We start from the raw sequence: 20836 nt of genomic DNA on the forward strand, positions 1-20836 counted from the left end.
GACGACTGTCGCCCCGGCTCCCCGCCCAGCCACCCACCCCCTCCGCCGCCTCCGCCTCCTCCCAGAGGCCCCCTGCCCCCTCCCCAGCCGCAGCCGCAGCCCCGGCCCTCCCGGCAGCAGAGGCAGCCTCCCGCACCCTCAGGTACGGGCCCCGCTAGGCCCGGCGCGGCGGCGGCGGCCCCGCCGGGCGAGGAGGGCGGACGGGACCCCGAGGGCGCCGGGGAGGGATTGGCCAGGCGGCAAGGGGAGGCGGGCGGAGAAGATGGCGCCGCCGCCGGCCGCGGCGCCGAGCAGTGGCGCGTGCTGAGGCGAGCGGAGCCGGGCCGGGCCGGGCGGCAGCGGCGGGGAGAGGCCGGGCGCTGGCGGCGGGGCCGGGATATGCGGCAGCGGCTGCTTCCTGTGCTGAGGCGGGCTCTGCTGGGCTTAGCGCGCCCCTGGGCCGCCCCGGCCTCCCGGTTTTTCCCTCAGTGTCGGCGGCGCAGCTTTCCCGGGTACGGTGCCTGTGCGGCGGGGGCCGGGGCGGGGGGGCCGGGGCAGGCCCCCGGGTCCTGGCACCGTGTGACGGGCCGTGAGGTCGGAGATCCGCTCCTGTGCCCTGCTGTGTTGTGTAAGAGGGTGGCGGCGCGGCCAGGGCGGGGGCACCTTGTGCGGCCACGGGAGTGCCCGCCCTACCCCGAGTGCGGCTTCACCCCCGGGTCCGTGGGGAGCCAGGGGAGCTCGGGCCGCGGCCGCAGAAACGCGGGGCTGGCGGCTAAGACCCCTGGGGCGAAGTGGTGGGGGTGCTGGGGGCGGCGGGCCCGTGTGTGCCGGGGAGGCCTGCGTCCTGCCCTGCCCGCTCGCGGCAGGGCCCGCTCGGGAGAGCCCGGTGTGCGGCGGGGCTGCTGTGCTCGGGTGTCTCCAGCTGCACCTCCGTTGACAAAGCAGGCTTGGTCATCAGCCGTACGGCTATGGCGCAGCTTTAGGTGCCCCGTGGGCTTGCTTTGTTGTTTTTTTTCCCCTCTCCCCTCAAAAAAACCCGGAACTTTCATGTTGCTTAACTTGCCATGTCTTCCTAAGCCATAAATATTAAAAAAAAGTTTAACTTCTTTAAAAAGAAACTGCTGTCGGAGTTACCCAAAGTTGATGGGAGCAACCTCCAGTCTGTGACGAGCTGTCTGGTACTGGCATTGTGTGGGTCTTGTTTTTGTGTGTGTGTCTGTGTGTGTTACCAGTTCCAGTGGAGACAGTAAGTAACCTCGATGGAGGGAGGAGCGGGCGGGAGGGTTGGCATAGTTCACTTTAGGGGCAAATTAAGCTGTGTAACAACTCGGGAAAGTTTTTCCAGAAAGGGAGCTCGGTAAGGGAAAGAGGCTAAGTTGTTTTCTTTCTTTCTTTAACACTGTATCTGTTACCTTAATAGCAAAACCTATATTTAACACTGCAAAAGTAAGAGACGTCAAAAGTAGCATCTTTTGGGGAAAAAAGTGAGTTATGATGACTCATGCTTTCAGTGCTCCTGTGTCAAAATTCGGATGCACTGTTATTGTTCATAATAGCTATGTATGCTTCAGCATTGTAAAAGTAATCCACAACGTATATTCGGAGCCAATGCTTTTCTCAGGCTGTAGTTTCTCCTGCTAGATTACTCCTCTTTAAGCATGTGAATATATGCAGTATTTGGACTTAACTTTATAGATGTGAGTAGGCCTGTTGTGTTTCCATACTGCCTACAACCATGATTTAATCATCCGTTTAATTTTAATTGTGAATAAGGATTTACATAAATAATAATGAGATGAGAGCAGGCATAGTGCTTTCACGTGATGGTTTTTTTTAAGATGGTGAACATGTAAAAAAGAGTCTTTTTTTCAATTACATGTTCCCTGTTTCCATTTCTGAATTTTGTTCATACTTTCACCTTTTTTCAGCTTTAACTTTTTCTTCTCATATAATTTTTAACTTTCATCTGCATGTCAGGTGACAAGATCATTTCTGTTAGAACTTCTTATCTCCTCCTTTTCATCTCAAGTACAGTACTGAAATTATATATTCTAGTTGGGAAGTCCCCAGAAGGGTTCATATTTGCATGTTTGTATGCTTTTTTGCTCTCTTTCTCCCTTTCTGTCTTTAGTCACTCGTAAGGCTGTGGCTTAATCCCTTAGATGAAACGGTACCTTTGGGAATTTGATCAAAGAGTCAAGGATATAACTTATTTTGCAGATGAATACGAAAGTAATTCCCTACCCTGTTAGGTCCAGAAGAAACAGGGAAGGGACAAAAAGTTCATTACCTCCAGTGTTTCACTGAACTGGAGGGTGTTAGGCTCCTAGCTAGGGGTTATTGCAGAAGTCATTTACCAAAAGTACTGTCAGACCATTTGAGAGATCACATGTTGGGTTGATATTTTTGATATATTAATTCTATTGTATTAGATGCTTTCATAATAATTTTGATATGTTGATCTCTTAACAAGATAGGAATCAAAAAGTTTGTAATAAAAAATGTCTGTAGAGGAACTGATTTAATCACTTTTGTGTCTAGTTAGGTATTTGTATATGCATGGTCTGTCAATGAGCATCTTTATATTCTCAGCTTTTATGATGTCCCTAAGTTGATAAAATATGCTTATGAGATAGCACTGTATATATGTAATAAGGTGATTTTTGATGGAGCTTGTTTGTGAGTTGCTTCATTACAGCTTTCTATTTAGATCTGACCTTCTGCAACTTGTTTTTAGAATGAGTCAGAACTATAGCTTGCCTGAACAATTGAAATGGAAAAAAATGCTGTAGAGTTGAGAGTTTACTTACAGCGTTAATAGTATAACTAGAATTGAATTATCCAAAATCATAAAAACGAAAACAAAATAGGTAAACAGCCAGGACTTCCTTTGTGGAAACACACCGCTGACTCTTGTATATTGCTCGTTGTTACAGATCTGTTGGTTATGTCAAAGCTCTAGTGTTAGATAAGCAATTGCTTTTAATGTGGGATTACAGTACTTTTCATGATTCAGAATCCTAAAGTTCTTTCTGTTTTTGTTGCTAGATCAGATTTTCTTGCCAGTTTTTTTACCAGTTTCTTGCCAAATACACATCTTCCTGTGTGTTTCTTGTTGTTATGCAGTATAACTAAAGTTTTAGTCTCATCTTGTTTTTTTAATTCAGACCTCACAAGTTTTTCTTTTTGAGGGTATGAGACAGATGGTAGCATAGAGTGTTAAGTGAGTTGCCTTTACAAAGAGTCTTGGGCAATCTGATGTGCTACTTGCAGATAAAATGTATAAAATACACATCAAAATACAGTTAGAATAAAGCACAGAGGTCTCTCCCGTAGCATCCAGTTTTATGTTCCTAGAGTGTGCAGGGCCATGCGCTAGGCACCACTGCTGCACTGTGGTTGTGGACCAAGCCCTGCAGCTGTAGGGTGGTGGGCGAAAAATGTCGGGGAGGGAGGAAAAGAGAATGAGAACCACTGGCTTGCAAGTATTCGATGCATAAAGCAATTAATTGAATTAATGAGTAAATTTCCGAAGAAAATGAGTAAAATACACTTTCAAGCAGCTGGTCATATAACACAGAAACTAGTCATATCATCATCATCTTAGCACGCAATTTGAGACTCCGATGAAAATAACGGTGCAAGCCAAAATACTATGCCAGATTTGTGAAATCATTCTGAAGATCCTATATCATCATATCATCTGCAGATTAAAGCCAGATAATTTTACTTAAATTTAAAAAAGATTCAATCTTTCAAATAATGAAAGGCTTCAAAACCCTTTTGGAATTTGCCTAATTTTCAGCAATCTGCAAAAAAAATTGAAGCAAAGAAGTGCTAGGAAAAGATTAATTTCAGTTGTTTTTCATTTCTGGTGAACCTGGATAAAACTTGTTTTCCCTGGAGGGTGTGTTTTGATAAATTGTTTGGGGCAATTTTTGAAGAGATAGGAAAAGTAAGCTGAAGTGATTTAGAAATTTTTAAAAACTTTTTATCCTTTATTGCTATGTCTGAAATCAGATTGTATAAAATCCTGCCTTTTTGTTTGACTTTTTTTCCCAGTGCTTTGGAAACTGTGGAATGGTCAAGTTAAGGAATGTAGTTTTAGGGCAGTAAATTAGCTTTATGGTGTCTTGATGGTATATCCCATCCTGTTGGACAACACAAGACTGTTGAAAACGCACATCATTTTACTACTCAGGCCAGTTACTCAGCTGGGGCCTGATCTTACATGTGAAGCTACCAGGGCCCTTGTTTTTGCCAAGTTCACACGTGGTGTTGTCTCATTAACGCTACTGGTAATTCCTGTACGCTGGTGTGTAACACCGGTGTTTCTACTGTCACGTTGGCAGTGAAACCTGTCGCAGACCAAGTTTTACTGCTGTGATCTAGAAGCTGTAGAAGCGGGACCCTTCTGGGAATGAGAGCAAGGCAGCCAACTGCCCTGACCACCATCATTAGGAGGGAATTTTCCAAGTCAGTTACAGACTTGGCAAAAAGCTGCAGACCGAGATTCTGAAAATGCTTTAATTGTAGCGAGACTTCAGAATTTCTTCAAAATGAACTACATAACAAAACCTTATAAATATTCATCGTCTTCAAACTTGCCCGATTTGGCAGGATTAGTTCTTAATAACTTGGTAGCACTGATTAAATCATTGTGGGTCTTTGTGGTTGAAGCTTTTGTGCGTGAAGTAATATGCTGAATTCCTGATGAGTTTAAAAGTGATAAAACATGTTAACATTTTGAGCAGTTTATCTACTTATGCAGTCTGTCTGCATGTGTATGCAATCAAATTTATTTAGATTAGCATCAGGAATGTGTCGGGATCTTAAACATTCTCTAGCTTCGTGACAAGTAAATTCACAGAAGATTGATGCTTTATGGATGTTGAATAATGTTAACTGTTTTAATCTTTACATGTGTAAAAGAAGGATTGCTAGGTTTCTTTATTGATGAACCTGTAACCTGAAAGAGTTACGGTTAGTTTCTTGAAGTATCCTTTATGGTAACGGTCACCTGAGTTGATTTAATTTAGGTTTGGGTTTTGTTTTGTTTTTTTTTTTTTTTTTTGAGACTACTCTTTCTCTGCTCCATTTTTTTTTTATTACATTCTTGGTAACAGAACTTAGTAAAAAAATTTGTCTGATTTTAGGAGAAAACCTGTACTGCCTCCAGTTTAGTCTAAAAAATAATTTTAAATTATAACATATAAGTGAATCGAGAAGTTAAGAGAGGAGGTAGATTGTTGGTTGACTTATCGGTAACGTCACTGTTACACATACAAGGATGTCACAATGCCATCGAATTCTACTGCTATCATGAGGAGAGGTAGGTGCACGAGACGAAGAGGAGGGGTGAAGACCTGTGGAAGAATGAAGCTTTATTTTATTGTTGCAAAGTAATGAGTTTGCAACTGAAAAAGTTCATGGACTCCTCCAGAGTGCTCAGTTCAGTGCTATCATCCCTGTAAGAGAGGTGAGATAGCTCTGGCTGGTAGTTCTGCAGCACTGGGCCTCCTGCGGAAGCACACGGCACTTCTTTTGCTCCAGGCATTGGCAGCTGAAGAAATCTTCATGTAAGTTACTACGAACTCTAAACCAAGATGGATTAGTAAATACAGAGAACACGTCATCAATGCTAGCTCCCTTGCAGGACAGAGCAGAGAGAGGTTTTGGCTCAACAAAGGTTTCACTTCACTCTGGTAAATGGTAGGCAATTAAGTTTGGAATTAAAAAAAAAAAAAAAAAAAAAGAAATGGATATAAATAAAATACAGAACTTGGAACAGGTGCAAAGTGTGAGATTGAACATTGCTGTGGTCTTTGTATAGTTTCAAAGACACGTTTAGAACCTGAATAACAGTTGTATTGCAGTCAGCATAACATACCAAGTGTATTCAAAAGACAGATGAAACATGAGTTGAAAACAAGGAACAATTCAGATCCTAGTATATACAAGTGTAAACTTAAAGTGAGTATGTTGCAACACCCACAGATGTGTCCATAGAAGTAATTTGGGTTCAGTTACATAAAAGCTTCAAGCAAACCCCAAATTTTAAGGCAACTGATATAGATTGAAAGCAAGCATCAAAATCTGCTGAGCTGGTAACTGTTTGTTGCGATTCATCTGGTTACTTCAAGCTGATTAGTGTTTATAGCCATTCATCTGGCTCAGACCTCGTACCAGCATTTGACTTAAATATGTGCAGCCTGTCATAGCAAAAAAATCTTGAAAAGCACTTTGGAGTTTGTGCTTTGGGGGTCATATTTTTATTAGCTAGTTACATTCTTGCGTTGAAGCAACCCTCAGGAGTTTCTGTTAATTGGTTTTCAAATATGGTCCTTTAATTGTTCAAACATTGAACTAAGATTTGACTAACTGGCTAATTTTTAATTAAAGTAAGTTTACTAAAATAACTTTGAAAGATTAAAATAGTTAGGCAGAATCTTATATCACTTAATCCCACTCTGTAATACTCTGTTTGCAGGTAGAACCTGGCATCCCCAGAGAGCCTCGCTGGTTCCAAGGGACTGCCTGCCTGGAAATCATTACAAAAATGGGGCCTCAAAGAATAGAATATAATTTTACTTCAAAGTGCTATATTTTAAAATTCAGCGTCTGTTTTAACTGATACTTTTCTTGTACAGGTGAAGTAATTTTGATGAGGAGGAAGAATGTTTAATATTTCCTAGTGCTTGAATAGGGAGTTCAAACATCCCCATTATTTTCTCTTTTTCTTTCTAGCTCTGTTGTCTTGCCACCTGTAATTTTTGAGTCAGTGGAGGAATTCCCAGTGCCACAGTAATGCTTTGTATTTGTTCCTGCTGTCTTTGCTTTATTGGGTCTTTCTCTGTTGCTTCTATTTTGTGAAAGTAGTATGACAATATTTCTTTTAATGACGTTTTTGTTAGAATATTAGCTCTGCAATAAACAGTATCTAGTTTGTGGTTGAATTTCTTTGCTACTGACCATCAACATTCAATGCTCACTAATGACAGCGTAGCAAGTAGGTATAGCACATGTACTTCAGGACAGCGTCTGAACACGACTTTAGGAATTAAGCGACTTCTCAAAAAACTACAAGAAATATAGGATTCTTTCTGTTTCCATTACTTTTTTTCCTATGGTCAAAAGCAGTTCTATTGTCAAAAAGTGGTTTGTAGTGTTTTAGGATTCCTGTGTGAAAGAATGGAACATGGTATTGTTATAAAGATTGCACTTAGAGAACTTAAAAGATGCACAGAAAAGCAGTTATATGAGGGAATGTTTAATGTTATGTCTTAACTTTTTCTTAAGGATAAACTGTATTGTATAAATACTCTATATTAAGTGAAATTTTCTTTTCTAGCTGTTGTACTGTAGTAACATAACACCAGGAGGAACAGTGCTAAAGCTGGAAGGTATTGGTCTCATTCTTTTGACACACTGCCTTCCAGAAGTATTGCATAGTTGATCTGCTCTTGCTTTTATATGAGTTGTCTGGTACTACAGTTTAGTTTGCAGGGAAATAATTGTGGGTTAATCATGCAAATCCATTTGAAGTTGAGGAGAGTGTTGTATTCACAATGCCCATTGAAATAGCAGTGAAGATGGAGATACAAGTTTAAGTCCTTGGTTTGACGGGTTAATTACTGATTTTGACCTTTTGAAAATTGTATGTTTTCCCTGTACTGAAATTTGACTACCAACCTGGAGGTAGCCTATGAAAGAGGCAGAAGTAGGGAGTGATAATAAAATGGAGGTGTACAGCTTCACAAGACATCAATTGAAATCTCATAAGATTTCACAGAAGCTGCGTAATTTGGTGAATCACATTGGAAAGATGAGTCATCTGAACAAACAGTAAAGTTCTGTGACTTAATGATGTGGTGTAGAAATAACAAGGAGATATCAGGTGACAAGGAAATTGTATAACATTTAAAAAAAAAAACTCGAGGTATATATGCATCTTATGATAAGCAACTAGTATCTTAATGAGATGGAATATTTTAGCTGAAAACCCAACTGATAGGTGTTCCCTACCAGAGGTGAAATCAGGAGATTCAGAGACCTCCTTGCTCTCCTGCATACTTATATTTGTCAATCCAATAGAATTGTGTGCAAGTGAAATACAATTAAGAACAGTTTAGTTACTGATTTTCATCTATGAAAAGTAGTATCTATTTTCACTTCCTAAATTTTACACAGTATCTTTAGTAGAGTATTTCTACTTAGGTCTCTGAACTTCGAACAAGGAGGCATTTTTACATCACAAGCATGGATTATATCAGTGCTGTTGATGAAGAGGAACATAGATGTTGCTGTACTTGGAATATCCTTTGATTTTGAATGGTACCTGCTTTTTTTCAGGGGAAGGAAGCCCATAGATATTCCAAGCAGGATTAGCCTGAGTACAGGGTTAAACTATTGGATAAATGACAGGTTTAAATGAGAGTGTAGACATTTAAATTTAAATTCAGTATTTCAGTTACTGTTTAGTGATTATGTTTGAATGCATTTTTTTAAAGTAATTCATAGTGTGAGAACCACGTTTTACTAGTGGAAGTGTTTCCTTCCAGAATGCCTTGAGCTGCACATCTTAAAAAGTTACTTCATATTGTTTATGGCTTATTGTTTATGGCTTATTGTTTATGGCTTATTGTTTATGAGATATTCAGATTCTGATTATTCATTGATGCTTTCTGTACACAGTACTTCTATTTTTTATTTGGATTATTTGGATTTCCTGTTTGTAAGTTTGCTTTCTTCCATATAAAGGCATGTTATAATTTAAGTCTATTTAAAAGTTCCAAAGTAATCTTTTTACTTCGTTCAAAAGTATTCAAAGATCTAATGCTTACTTTACTGGGTTTTTTTACAATAATATCTTCTCCAGTTAACATATGTATCTCCTTCCTGAAGCATAAATCTAGTCTTATACAAACTTTCACTCTGCTACAGGTAAAATCTTAATTTTCTGTTTGTGAAACACTGTTTTTCACTGATTCTACTGTAGACATTATGTTCATAAACTTTCTATCCTTAACATGCTGTTAATAATGAGCTCTTTATCAGCCTCATTATAATATATAACACCAACACTGATGACTGTGCATCTGCTGTCTTCAAGTTGGCTGTTGTTTTCAGAATCATAGAATCACATGAATAAATGGGAAGGAGATAATCCAGAGGGACAGTAGCTTGCAGAACTGCTTCCCATTTTGAGAATGATGCGGTATTTTAGGAAGGAGATTTTATTAGCTGATTCCCTTTTTCATTTGTAATTTTAAACTGTAAATAAATACACAATCAGATTTTAATTTCTGAAGTTTTCTGTTGTGTATCAACATTGAGTATGCAGGTGATTTGCTAGCTAGAGAGTTAGTTAAAATGTCATGACTGACAACCTGAAACAATAAGTATGTTGAGAACTGTGCAGTCCTTCATGTTCCACATCCCCTATGGTCTTAAAGCTTGTATGTAGTCTTAAAACTTGGATGAAGTTCCTTGAACTGTACAACCTGAAAATGGAAAAGTAAATGCTGTGAAACTCCTTGTTATCTATGTGATACCGACAGGACCATACAAAATTTCTCATGCCTCTGTGTCTGTATTGTGGTGGGGAGTTAGACTCGGATCTGGTTTTCTTTGTAAGTGAAATTAGTTCAGCAACAACTAATGAAGCTCATGTAGTAAGTTACTTGGTAATATGGCAAGCAACATTTCACCACAGGAGAAGATTGAATTTGGTTGGTACTATATATTTATAACAGGGCCTGTTCTAAAACCCTTCCTGTAAAACAAGGTTAGAATTCAGTGGCTGTTACATACAGGAATACACCACATGATTGGCTCAGAGCATAGCGCTCTGATTTCCCGTTTCTGGGGTTTGCTTATTTTGTTTGTGTGTGTGTGGCTTGATTGGTTTTTTTTTTGTGTTGGTGGTTTTTGTTTGGTTTTTTTTGAACCACGTGCAGCCAAGTGGTTCCACCCTACCTTCCCAAATATCCAAGTCTGAATGTCTCATCTTTTCACTTGGCATTTAAAAAAATTGAATAACCAGAGTTTATAATTTCAGAATCACGCTTAGTTTCTTTGCATTTCAAAATTGTGCCATTAAAGAAGCATGTCTCATAGCGTGTCTGTTAAACTAACAGTAGAAGTTTAAACATGTAAAACAGTATTCCTGTTTATCATGGCAATTCTGCAGTGTGTTTGTATATTTATGGCAATATTGTAAATGATGTCACCCTTTCTTGCTTGAGTGTACAAATCCAGTGGTTTATTAGTAAAATTTTGTTTATTTGACAATTGCAAAGTTACAACATTCATAATATAACCACCAATTCAGATACATGAAATACTTTCCTGAAGCCTGAAAGTATACTTGAGATAGCAATGTATGCTTCATTTCATTTCATTTTTATCATAATTGAATAAGAGGATGATATTTCTTTACTAGGTTATTTTTTTAGTTACCATTAATATGAAACTTGAAACATTCAGTTACATGATCTACAATTTTACCATGTTGCTTGGTCTGAGGTTTTTTTTTTTGTTTTAACGGCAGTATCTCTCAGGATCTGAACTATACTTTTACGCCAGTTCTATGAGTTTTGCGCAGAACTAAACTTCTTGCTGTCAATATCACCCATGATTCTCTAACATAATATTAAAATATTAGCAGGGCTTAAGTAAAAATAGTAAGTGAAATTTATTCTGTTTTCTTAAGGTTTCGGAAGGAGACAGACAACAAAATGAACAATCCAGCTATTAAGAGAATAACAAATGAAATTATCAAATCACCTGAGGATAAACGAGAATATCGTGGACTGGAATTGGCAAATGGCATTAAAGCTCTTCTCATTAGTGACCCTACCACAGATAAGTCTTCAGCAGCGCTTGATGTGCACATAGGTATTTAATGCATGTTGTGTTCATTATGTTATTAATAAAAATGCTTTAAGTTTTAGTGTCTTAATTGCAAATAAACTGACAAGAGCGGTATCCAGTTGGCAGCCTAGCCTTTTATTGTGATTTATAGTTAGTTTAATTTTTTGACACATCAAGTTGAAAATTATTAGAGCTAATTAAATTCTCTTACTGCACTCTGTGTTTACTCAAGTGTCGCTCAGTCAGTAGAAAGACTTCTTTTAACCATTAGGTTCCATGTTATGAAAGATCTTTTGTAAGCAGAAAAGGGGCGGGTGCGAGTGTAATTATTTCAGACAGCTCCATCTGTCATGTCAGACTTTTTTTTTTCCCTCTCCATGTTAAGTTGTTGATGTGTAGAGGTGAGAAAATGCTGTAGTGCTGGAGGAGTTGGAGAGGCACTCCCTAACTCCGATGATGCTTAAGCGTGCAAACAAAAATACTGGAAATAGAAGGGGAGGGCAGTTGCTTTGACTTTTTGGAATAATGGAAACCTTTTCTTATATCTGAGGTATTTCGCAAGCTTGTGTAGTTTCTCAGTTGCTTGGAAAGTATGATGGACGTGCACGTTACCTAAGCATCCTTACTCATTACCTAAGCATCCTCTTGCCATATTTGTAGTTGGGAGCTCTTGCTGCTGTTGGTGTTAGGACAGAAGTAGTAGAGTAACTTTGAAAACTTCTGGCCTTTTTTATTATGGAGATGGCTGTCACAAATCATTATCTAGTTCAGAGGATCTCAAATGTGGTTTTGTCAGGTACTGTGACAGCAACCAGTTCCTGCACAGGTACTGGAGATGTATCTGTTGCCTTCATCTCTACTCTCCCATTGCACATTGTTGCACACTCCGAAGCAGGACTGCATGACTTAAACTTCTGGCTTCCATTCTTGGACATTGTTACTGTCTTTTAATCTGTCTGCCTTCACACCTACTAGCTGGTCATCAATAGTTGCTTGTGTTCAGGCAATTACAGGTTATCACTTGTCCTATAAACCACAGGATAAACAGCTCATTAGTTGTTGTTGGCAATTGCTGCCTTTTAACACAATGCAGATGTTAAAGTCAAGGTATAGAAGTCAGAACCTTGTGATCTGCCAGGTGTTTACAGACTATGAGTCATGGACTTCAATTGAAAAATTGTCTCTATAAAGCAATGTAGGCTGATCTGGAGAGGCAATTTGAGACACTAATTGGTTCAGTTGCTCATTCTAAATTTTTTTTTTTTTTTTAAGATTGAGTTTAGTTGGCTATAGCGGCACAAGTGTCTGCTTACATCTACAGAATTGATAAAATTGCCTGAGGCAACATACGGTAATATAAAGCACTTTAAAAGACCTAACATTTTAGTATTACTTTTTATCAATGGTTACATGAAACTTTTCCCTCTGCAGGATCCTTGTCTGATCCCCCCAACATTGCTGGGCTTAGTCATTTTTGTGAGCATATGCTGTTCCTGGGAACCAAGAAATATCCAAAAGAGAATGAGTATAGCCAATTTCTTAGTGAGCATGCCGGGAGCTCAAATGCTTTCACGAGTGGAGAACATACCAACTATTACTTCGATGTGTCACATGAACATCTAGAAGGTGCACTAGACAGGTAAATACATTTTCTTATTGTCCTGGTTCCAGCTGGGACAGGGTTAACTTTCTTCCCAGTAGCTTGGGGGGTGTGCTGTGTTTTGGGTTCGGTGTGAAAGGAGCGTTGATGGCCCATTGATGCTTTGGCTGTTGCTGGGTGATGCTGGCACCGGGAGGGGGGAGCACAGCCGGGGTGGTGGACCCAGCTGGCCAATGGGGTATTCGATACCATGTGACATCATGCTCAGTATAAAAAACAGGTGTGTGGGGGGGCTCGCCCCCTGTTCGTGACACGCGGTCGGCGGTCGGTTGTGTTGTGCACTGCCTGCTTTCTGTATTCTGTTATTGTTGTTGTTCTCATTGTTATTATTACTGTTCTACTTAGTTTTATTTCAATTATTAAACTGTTTTTATCTCAACCCGGGAGCTTTCCTACTTGTGCCCTCCCGATTCTCTCCCCCATCCCACCGGGGGGGGTGTGATGGAGCGGCTGCCTGGCGTTTATTTTTGCTGGCTGGGGTTAAACCACGACACTTATATTTAATTTTTTGTTATATAGTTGCTGTTTGAAACTGTAAAAGTTTTTTGATGGTTTTATCATTATGATATTAAAGAAAGGGTTGAGAGTACTATCTTTTGTTAAAACTGATACCAGATATTTTTCAGTTCAAAAGTTTTGCTCAGATTTTTTTCAGCTAGCAGAGTTCTTCACTGAGGCAGAATTTTTGAAGTTTAAAGGTTGTGTTTACACTGAATATTTTTGGAAATGTGGGGCACAGAATATGATCATGACCTTATGCATTGTGCAAATACTCTGATTGTATAATCAAATACTATGCTTCCCATAGGATGTTTATTTCATTGATAGCACAAGAAGGATGAAGTCTAGAAATATATTAGGATGCCTTTAGTAAAGGGAATTCACTGAAATCTCTGCCTTTTGTGGGAGGGGACAGAAATTGAAAGGTGTGTAGTCAGTGAGGTAAAGAGTGGATTTTCCCTTTGGATTTTCTCTGGATGTCTGACTGATTTGCGAGATTAAGAGTCTCTTGCAGCTAAACTTCAAAACAGTAGAAATTTTCAGTGTATGAATTATGATGCAAGGTTCTAGATCCTTGTTGTACCTTATACGAGGAATATGTTGTTGCCTGCATTTATAGATAAAGAAAATTGAGAAATAAAGATAGTGAATCAGTGTCAAAACTGTTACAGAATTTATAAGTTCTGCATTAAAAAATATATATATTCAGCTGTTTTCAGGAGGTAACAAGCTTCATACTTTTCTGTTACCATTTATGTACAGTACTCTTGACTTGAATTAAAATTTTTCTGTTTAGATTTGCCCAGTTTTTCCTGTGCCCTTTGTTTGATGAAAGCTGCAAAGATAGAGAAGTGAATGCTGTTGATTCTGAGCATGAGAAGAATCTGATGAATGATGCCTGGAGGTTGTTTCAATTGGAGAAGGCTACTGGAAACCCCAATCATCCCTTCAGTAAATTTGGAACAGGTTTGTCCAGATATAATGACCCATGCATTGGAGTTCTGTGTAACATACATAGTATTATTGTATATATAAAATTGTTAAAGACAGACTGACACAATTTGGTTTTTTTCCTCTCCATACATGTTTATTATGGTGCTTTATCACATTTTCCACATCATAGACCAAACAGAGCTAGACAAAACGTAAGAAACAGTGTGATCCAAGACTTGCAGTACAGTGATGAAGCATCCTTTATGACTTTGATAATTACTACAGTGAATGCTGTTTTCCAATTATGGGAAAATTTGTCATAATTTGGTACTGTTAAGTCTTTGTGCATAACGAAGTGAATGAACTGTGTTTAAATTGTTGTTAGCCACATGTTCTTTTTGCTAACTAGTATTGCATTAGGACTAGATGACAGTGACTAGGTTGAATCAGAAATATCAGCAAAGTAACGTGAAAATTACTGAGTAAGAATATAAAACCAAAATCTTAAGCATGAAACACAACAGTAGTAAATGGATAGATAAAACGGTCTTGGACAAATCCCAGGCTTTATTACTCGCAGAATGCTTAGTAACAATTTAAAATAAACACCCCAAAACCTCAATTTAAAAAGCATTAAAGTAAGATACCATAGTTATGGTCAAAACCACAAATGTTTGATGCTTTGGCAGAAGTTTAAATGCTTTTTTTTCCCCATAGAAGTTATTTTTTGCATGTATTTATTTTTGAAACTGTCAAAGTAACAGGGCTATTAATTCATGCATTGCCTGTTTAATCCTTGAGCATGAATGTGTTTTGTGGCTGGGTCAGTTTGCTGGATGAATAGCTGATGCAAATATTGGGTACAGTAGGATGATGGGAGGGCAGATAATGGGCTTTAAGGACTGGTTTCTTCCTCTGTCTCAAGAAAGAGAAGAATATTTTTGCACCTGTTGATGGACGGCATAGTTGAGGGGCTGGTAGCCAGCTGCTACAAGAGCATGTATTGCTCTGTTCACCAAGAAAGAGCGGTTGTCTGAAACAGGGAAACTATAACTGCATTCTCTAAACAGGTAAATTTGAAAATAAAGTCTTGGGAACTACATATTGATACTCAGGCAAGCATCCAAAGCACATTCTGTAGTCTCTGCTATTGAAGAGATTATTTGATTTTTATATAGCACTCAGAAAACGTAAGTGGAAGTTGCAGAAAGAGTTTTCTACAATTTAAGAAGGTTTTATAGCTGACACAAGTGAAATATTTTCATGGGGAGAATACCCGAAATGTGCTCAAATTCAAAGCAATAGTCATACTCATCTCTTCTTAGATTAGGCTCTGATCCTGAAATTAAATTATAGCACATAACCTTCCTTTAGATCTGACTTTGCAGAAGTAGAGGCCAGCTTTGATGGTTTTTATTTACCCAAAGAGATGACAACTGTGGTACGATTTTCATGACAATTGCAGTTAGCATCCTCTTTATTGTTTCCTTTTGATCAGCTGAGATGTTGTTAGTCTAGCAGAATACAGGAATGACTCCATTTGATGCTTCAGGTCACTCCTCGTTGCTGTGCAGCCTGTTTTGCCAGCAAACCTTCTATTACTCTTTGTCTGTCCAGAGAAACAAATGCACCTTAATCTTTCAGTTTTCTAGGATGTGCGTTTTGTCCCCAGATACCCTTCACTCATCTCCCTGAATTAATGCCTATGATGGTAATTATTCTCCATCAGTACCCTCAACAGTGTCAAGTACTTTCCCAGGCACTTTTGCATGGTCTAGTGTCCATTTTCCTATATCTACAAGATGTCTTCTGACTGTTGGCTCTTAATGTACTCCAGTACTGTAACAGCACAGTTATTGAGCCAAAGCTTTAGCTTTATTTTATTTTAACCTATGTATTGATTCTGTGGGAATAAACATAGTAGGGTATCTAAAACTTCTGCGTTTTATTTGTCTGCAGATGGTGAGGAATATAGACAAAATATTTTAAACATAATACCCTAATTATCCTTTGTAGGTGTCATTAAGAATCCTTGCTTTTACTTACCTGTGAACTTTGAAAATTAAAGCAATGTATTGCTTCAGGCAGCCTCTCTATGATAATTTGTGGACTGTCGCAGTTGTAATTAGAGTTGTATCTGATCACCAAACATGTGGACAATATACTTGTCTATTATTTATGTGACTAGTTTTGCCTCATTGATTTGTATTAACTTATATCTGTGATTGTAGAATTTGTGCACAGGGCATATATGCATAGCAGGCATGCTCTCTCAGTCTTTCCTCTCTTTCTTGCTGTCAACTTTTCTGCTACATTTTCTTGCCTTCTTCCTCCTCCTCATCCATTGCCTTCTTCTGTACCTGGTCTGGTTGTGGCTTAAGGGACTTACTGATCTCAAAGTTAACAGAGTATTAGTTTGCAGTTCTGGTCTGTAGATACTGCTGACCATTTTGTGTGTCCATGTGGTAATGGGAAGTGGAGTTGATTAAAGTCCAGTGTGCTCTTCGTAGACTCTAATTTTTCTGTTGTTTCAAATTCTTACTTTTACTAAACATGAGTTCTGCTTTGACTATAAACGTGGAGTGTGTCCTTAGAGTAAATTATTGAAAGCTTGATGTTGATGTAAAGATTGCACTAATTAACAGGAGGATAACTTAATGGAGAAAGTTTGGTATCTTCTGCTTATGGGCTTATTCAGGGAGAGCTGTAGTTCTCTTCCTCTCTAGTCCTGTTCCTCTACTGCAGCAACAGCTCGGCTGTTTGTGAAGCAGAAGCTGAACAGTCACAATTTACAAATCATGTTTGTAAATTAGTAATTATTTATTTCATTTAATATACTAGGCTATAATTTGTGGCACACAATGCCACAAATAATTTCACAGAGTGATTCCTATGACAAGAGTGTGTATATGGGAGTAAAACCTACTCCAAATGTGCCAAAGAGAAACCTTTCGCCTGAGTTAGAGCCTGGGCTTACTTGCATTGCTTTGAAATAACCCATTCAAATTAAAAAGATTAATTTAGAAGACTAAAACATCCTCGGTTCTTTAGGAATGTGCAGATTGAGAGTGGAAGTATTTATTGATTTATTGTCTCTGATAAGCTGAGACAGTATTGACCCAGTTATTTATTATGCATAGTAATTATTTTTAAAATTACTATCCATCTGGAGGAAAGCATGTTTATTAATCTATATTTTTCTTTTTGATTTGTAAAACCATAAACATCAAGTATTGTTAACTTTTTTTTTTTATGTTACAGGGAACAAACTCACTCTGGAAACTAGACCAACCAAAGAAGGAATAGATGTAAGACAAGAGCTATTGAAGTTCCATTCTACTTATTATTCATCAAATTTAATGGCTATTTGTGTCTTAGGAAGAGGTGAGTTTTGTTCTGTTGGTTGAGTAAGACTTTACATGTATTTATGCTTGAAGAAAATGAAGTGTATGCAAGTGTCTGAAAAGCTACAGAAGGGAAAAAAGTAAAACTTTTACAGAGTGACCAAACATAATTTTATGTTTAGTGAAGTCTCCAAAGCAACTTGCAATGTATACATTTATGTGTTTATAAGCTTACAATAGAAAAAATAAGCTGAAAATTTTAAATCCATTATCAAGTCATCAGTTGCTGTCATTGTATGTTTGTCTTATGAAGACTGACACCTGTCTGGTTTCAGATGTTGGGAGCACTTTTGATACTGTTTTCATATTTTAGACTTATATTTCCACTACAAAAATTTCTGTATTATCAAAGGATAAATCTAACCTAACATTTAGATAAAAAGCCTTTACTTCAGTTTACTTCTGAGTTGAGTTAACGGAGGTTCCAACTGCTTAAAATCTTCCATAGTCGAGATGATACTTTACATAGGTTTGCCAAAAGCTTAATAACAGTGTGTTGAAAACTGTTTGCTTTTTGAAAATATGCTGGCAGACTGGTATTTGTGTGGTGTTTTACAGTAATGCTCGGATGGTGAGTATGAATGGAATAAAATTCATTAGCAAAGTGAAATCTTCCTTTACAACTATCTGTTTGCAGGATGCTGAGTATGAAGCCGATTAACAAAATGTACCTGTTTAATTTCAATTATAGCATATATATGAATCATTTTTAAGGTGGGCAATCACAGTGAGGATTATACTTTTTAACTGAATTGCAAGTATTGTGCGTATATTCACTACTGAATCAGCTCCCTAATTCCAGGCTCCCTAATTCCTTTCAGTTCAATTTATTATTATATCTCACCTGCTGTAACATCACATATTGATTAGAATATGGTGAAAGGTTTTTTTCACTGTTGCAAGCTGAACAGTAAAATGTATTAGTGTTTGGTTTGGGTTGTGTTTTTTTTTTTTTGTTTTTTTTTTTTTTTTTTAAAGGTGAGGTATCAGACGTGTTACTAGTAGGTGTGTAGGTAGTACCACTAGGGCTTAATCTATGTCATGTGTGAAAATGCCTTGCTTATTCTCCTGGTAGCAGTGGAAACTTTCTGCAAGTAAACACTGTAATATTGATGAAGATAGCTTGTAAATATTTTTCAATATTGTGAATTTATTTTTATTGCTATTTGAAAGAGGTGCTTCCTCCTTCTCAGTTTTTTTTTCTTCTGTTTATTTTGCCTGAGCAAAATAAAAAAACCAAAACTTTTATTTTCTTTAAAAATATTTATTATTAATTGAAGGTAAACAGATATTGATCAGAGTTTAAAACAATTGAATTAAAATTCTCTTCCTCATTTAACAGTTCTGTTTTCAAGGTTTCCAGGCATCTTTTTTTCTTTAACTAGTTCTTTACAGTACAGGCAATATTCCAGGACAGACAAGATCTGCATTTCAAATATCAATAAAATGTAGGAAATAGTCTTAAAATCTGTTACCTTTCAGACATTTCTGCAATTTGCGCATATGTTTTTTTTTTTACTACAAAATACAAAAATTATTTTTGTTAAAATCCTGAATTTAGGTGGTTTTACCTGGTCACTTTCCACAGTCAAATTCTTTCAGTGTGAGTTGCCCCTGTAAATAGTTGAATATTTAGAAAAATTAGGAGCCTTTGAAACATTGATCTTCGGGATTTTTCCTTTCAATCTTATAAAATAAATAAATAAATTTTTGAAAGGTAACTCTCAGGCTTTTTGTTAGTCTGCTTGTATACAAAATGCCGTACAAGTACAGTTATTTGTCATATTTAATTAAGTAGTTGTCACTGTAATAGTGAGGTGCTGTTTGCACAAAAGTTGCATCTTATTATCTCTGAAAAGACACATAGCTTTTCTCACTCTGTTATTTGTTCAAGCAGGAGAATTATGCAATTGCTTTCCAGAAGGCTTTATATTAATGACTGATTTGGCTATTTGAGGGCTTGCCTCAAATTTGAAAATTTACAAGTTCCACATTCTTCCTGATTTTTTTTTTTATTATTTTCAGGGAGCTCCACACATAAAAAGCAAACTGCAGAAAACAAACCTTGTTAGCATTATTCCATAAATTCTTTGCTGAAATACCTTTCTGTCAATATAGCAGTACTGCTAATTAATATATAAATAAATAGTTAGAAATTCTATAACATAAAAATATGTTGAGTTGCACACTGCAGGTCCCCCATGATCTCTCTCCTCTTGTGCATTCTAAAATAAATGGATATCTAAAACTATGTGCAGCCTAGTAATTCTCTGATGTTCCCACCATGTTATATATGTAATGTAAAACAAATAAAAATATATGTCAGTAAAAAGTGGTGGGGGAATCAGAATATAATTTCTCTAGTAAATAGTAATAAATATTCAAAAGTTTGCTAAAATTAAATAATGAAATTCAATTAATTTTTTTATCTAATCAGATACAAAGTTCACTGAGTAATCATAGAACGGCTTTAGTACAGCAGTTCACGCATAGACTTTTAAATGGAAACTTTTCCAGTAAGAATCATCCTGGCAACTGGAAATCTGTCCTAAAGAAAACCCTCACAGTAGTTGTAAAGCTTAAATGAATGTGTATTTTGCTGATGTGGATAAAAATTAGTGAATTAATAGAATTACAGGCAGTTCACAAAATTTTATTATACAGTGACCCATTTTAGTTTGCACTGGGTCTTTTTTTCCCCCCCTGCATGGTTCTCTCAGTGTAGTGTAGGAGCATGCATATGTTGGGCAGGAAAAATTCTGCTTTCTAAGTCTAACTGGGATTGTTTTGACTAACAAGGCGACCGCTTTTTGAAATCTTTCAAGGATTAAGGCTGTACTTTGACACATCTAAGAAACGCCCATTTTTTTCTTCAACACCCACCCTTGAAAGGAGTGTGCTGAAAAACTTGACAGATGAGTCTTTCTTATCTTATTCTTACTTTGAGAAGTGCTCCAAAATGCATTTCTTTTAAGCAGATAGCTATTTTGAAGGCAGTATTTCAACAGAAACTGTATAGGTCAATTTAGGTGAATTCATGCACAACATCAAATTCTTTCCGCAAATGGTCTTCCTCTCATTTTTGGAGAGTACTAGAGTCACGGACTGGAACTAGAATGGATGTAAAAGTAGAAGTGCTTAAACAGGTCACAGATGTGTGTTAAATTTTGGGGCGCTGAGGACAGATGACCCTGGCTCACAGTGTACGTGAAGTACTGGAGGTGAGCTAAGGCTGAAGAAAATCCAAGTTTTGGCAAAGATACTTTCATTCTGGAAAATTTGCAGCTGTAATTCCCGTAAGCTTTTTGTGGAATGTTTATTTTTGTAAATGTTCAATATCTGGTATGTCTTTTTTTCAGTTCTAGATTAGATTCATTAGTAAAATTTGAAGATGTTTTTTCCATTTGCAGGATTTATTTTAATCATGGTTGAAGCCTTCTTTTAATAAGCATAGTGCTTATAGCACGTTATAGTTCAAAACTTA

At 37.7% G+C, this 20836-nt stretch overlaps 1 protein-coding gene across 10 annotated transcripts in view; it reads left to right on the forward strand.

Annotated features, from left to right (window-relative positions):
• Window positions 1-20836, forward strand: part of IDE (insulin degrading enzyme) — a 144275-nt gene that overhangs the window by 54142 nt on the left and 69297 nt on the right. For 6 of the 10 annotated variants that reach the window (XR_012674303.1, XR_012674304.1, XM_075154745.1 and 3 more), the window contains exons 1-5: window positions 224-491; window positions 10694-10878; window positions 12286-12493; window positions 13812-13981; window positions 17210-17332. Coding sequence is in view for 8 of the 10 variants with exons in the window: in XM_075154745.1 (XP_075010846.1) it covers window positions 379-491; window positions 10694-10878; window positions 12286-12493; window positions 13812-13981; window positions 17210-17332 (799 nt within the window). In the remaining 2 variants the exon portion in view is untranslated. Of the gene's footprint in view, window position 1; window positions 143-223; window positions 492-1031; window positions 1158-1197; window positions 1337-10693; window positions 10879-12285; window positions 12494-13811; window positions 13982-17209; window positions 17333-20836 lie in introns of those variants that run through there. The other 4 variants (XM_075154753.1, XM_075154751.1, XM_075154747.1 and 1 more) reach the window with 4 other exon arrangements.

Source organism: Calonectris borealis, chromosome 7 (genome assembly GCF_964195595.1).
Source record: "Calonectris borealis chromosome 7, bCalBor7.hap1.2, whole genome shotgun sequence".
Classification (NCBI taxonomy): domain Eukaryota; kingdom Metazoa; phylum Chordata; class Aves; order Procellariiformes; family Procellariidae; genus Calonectris; species Calonectris borealis.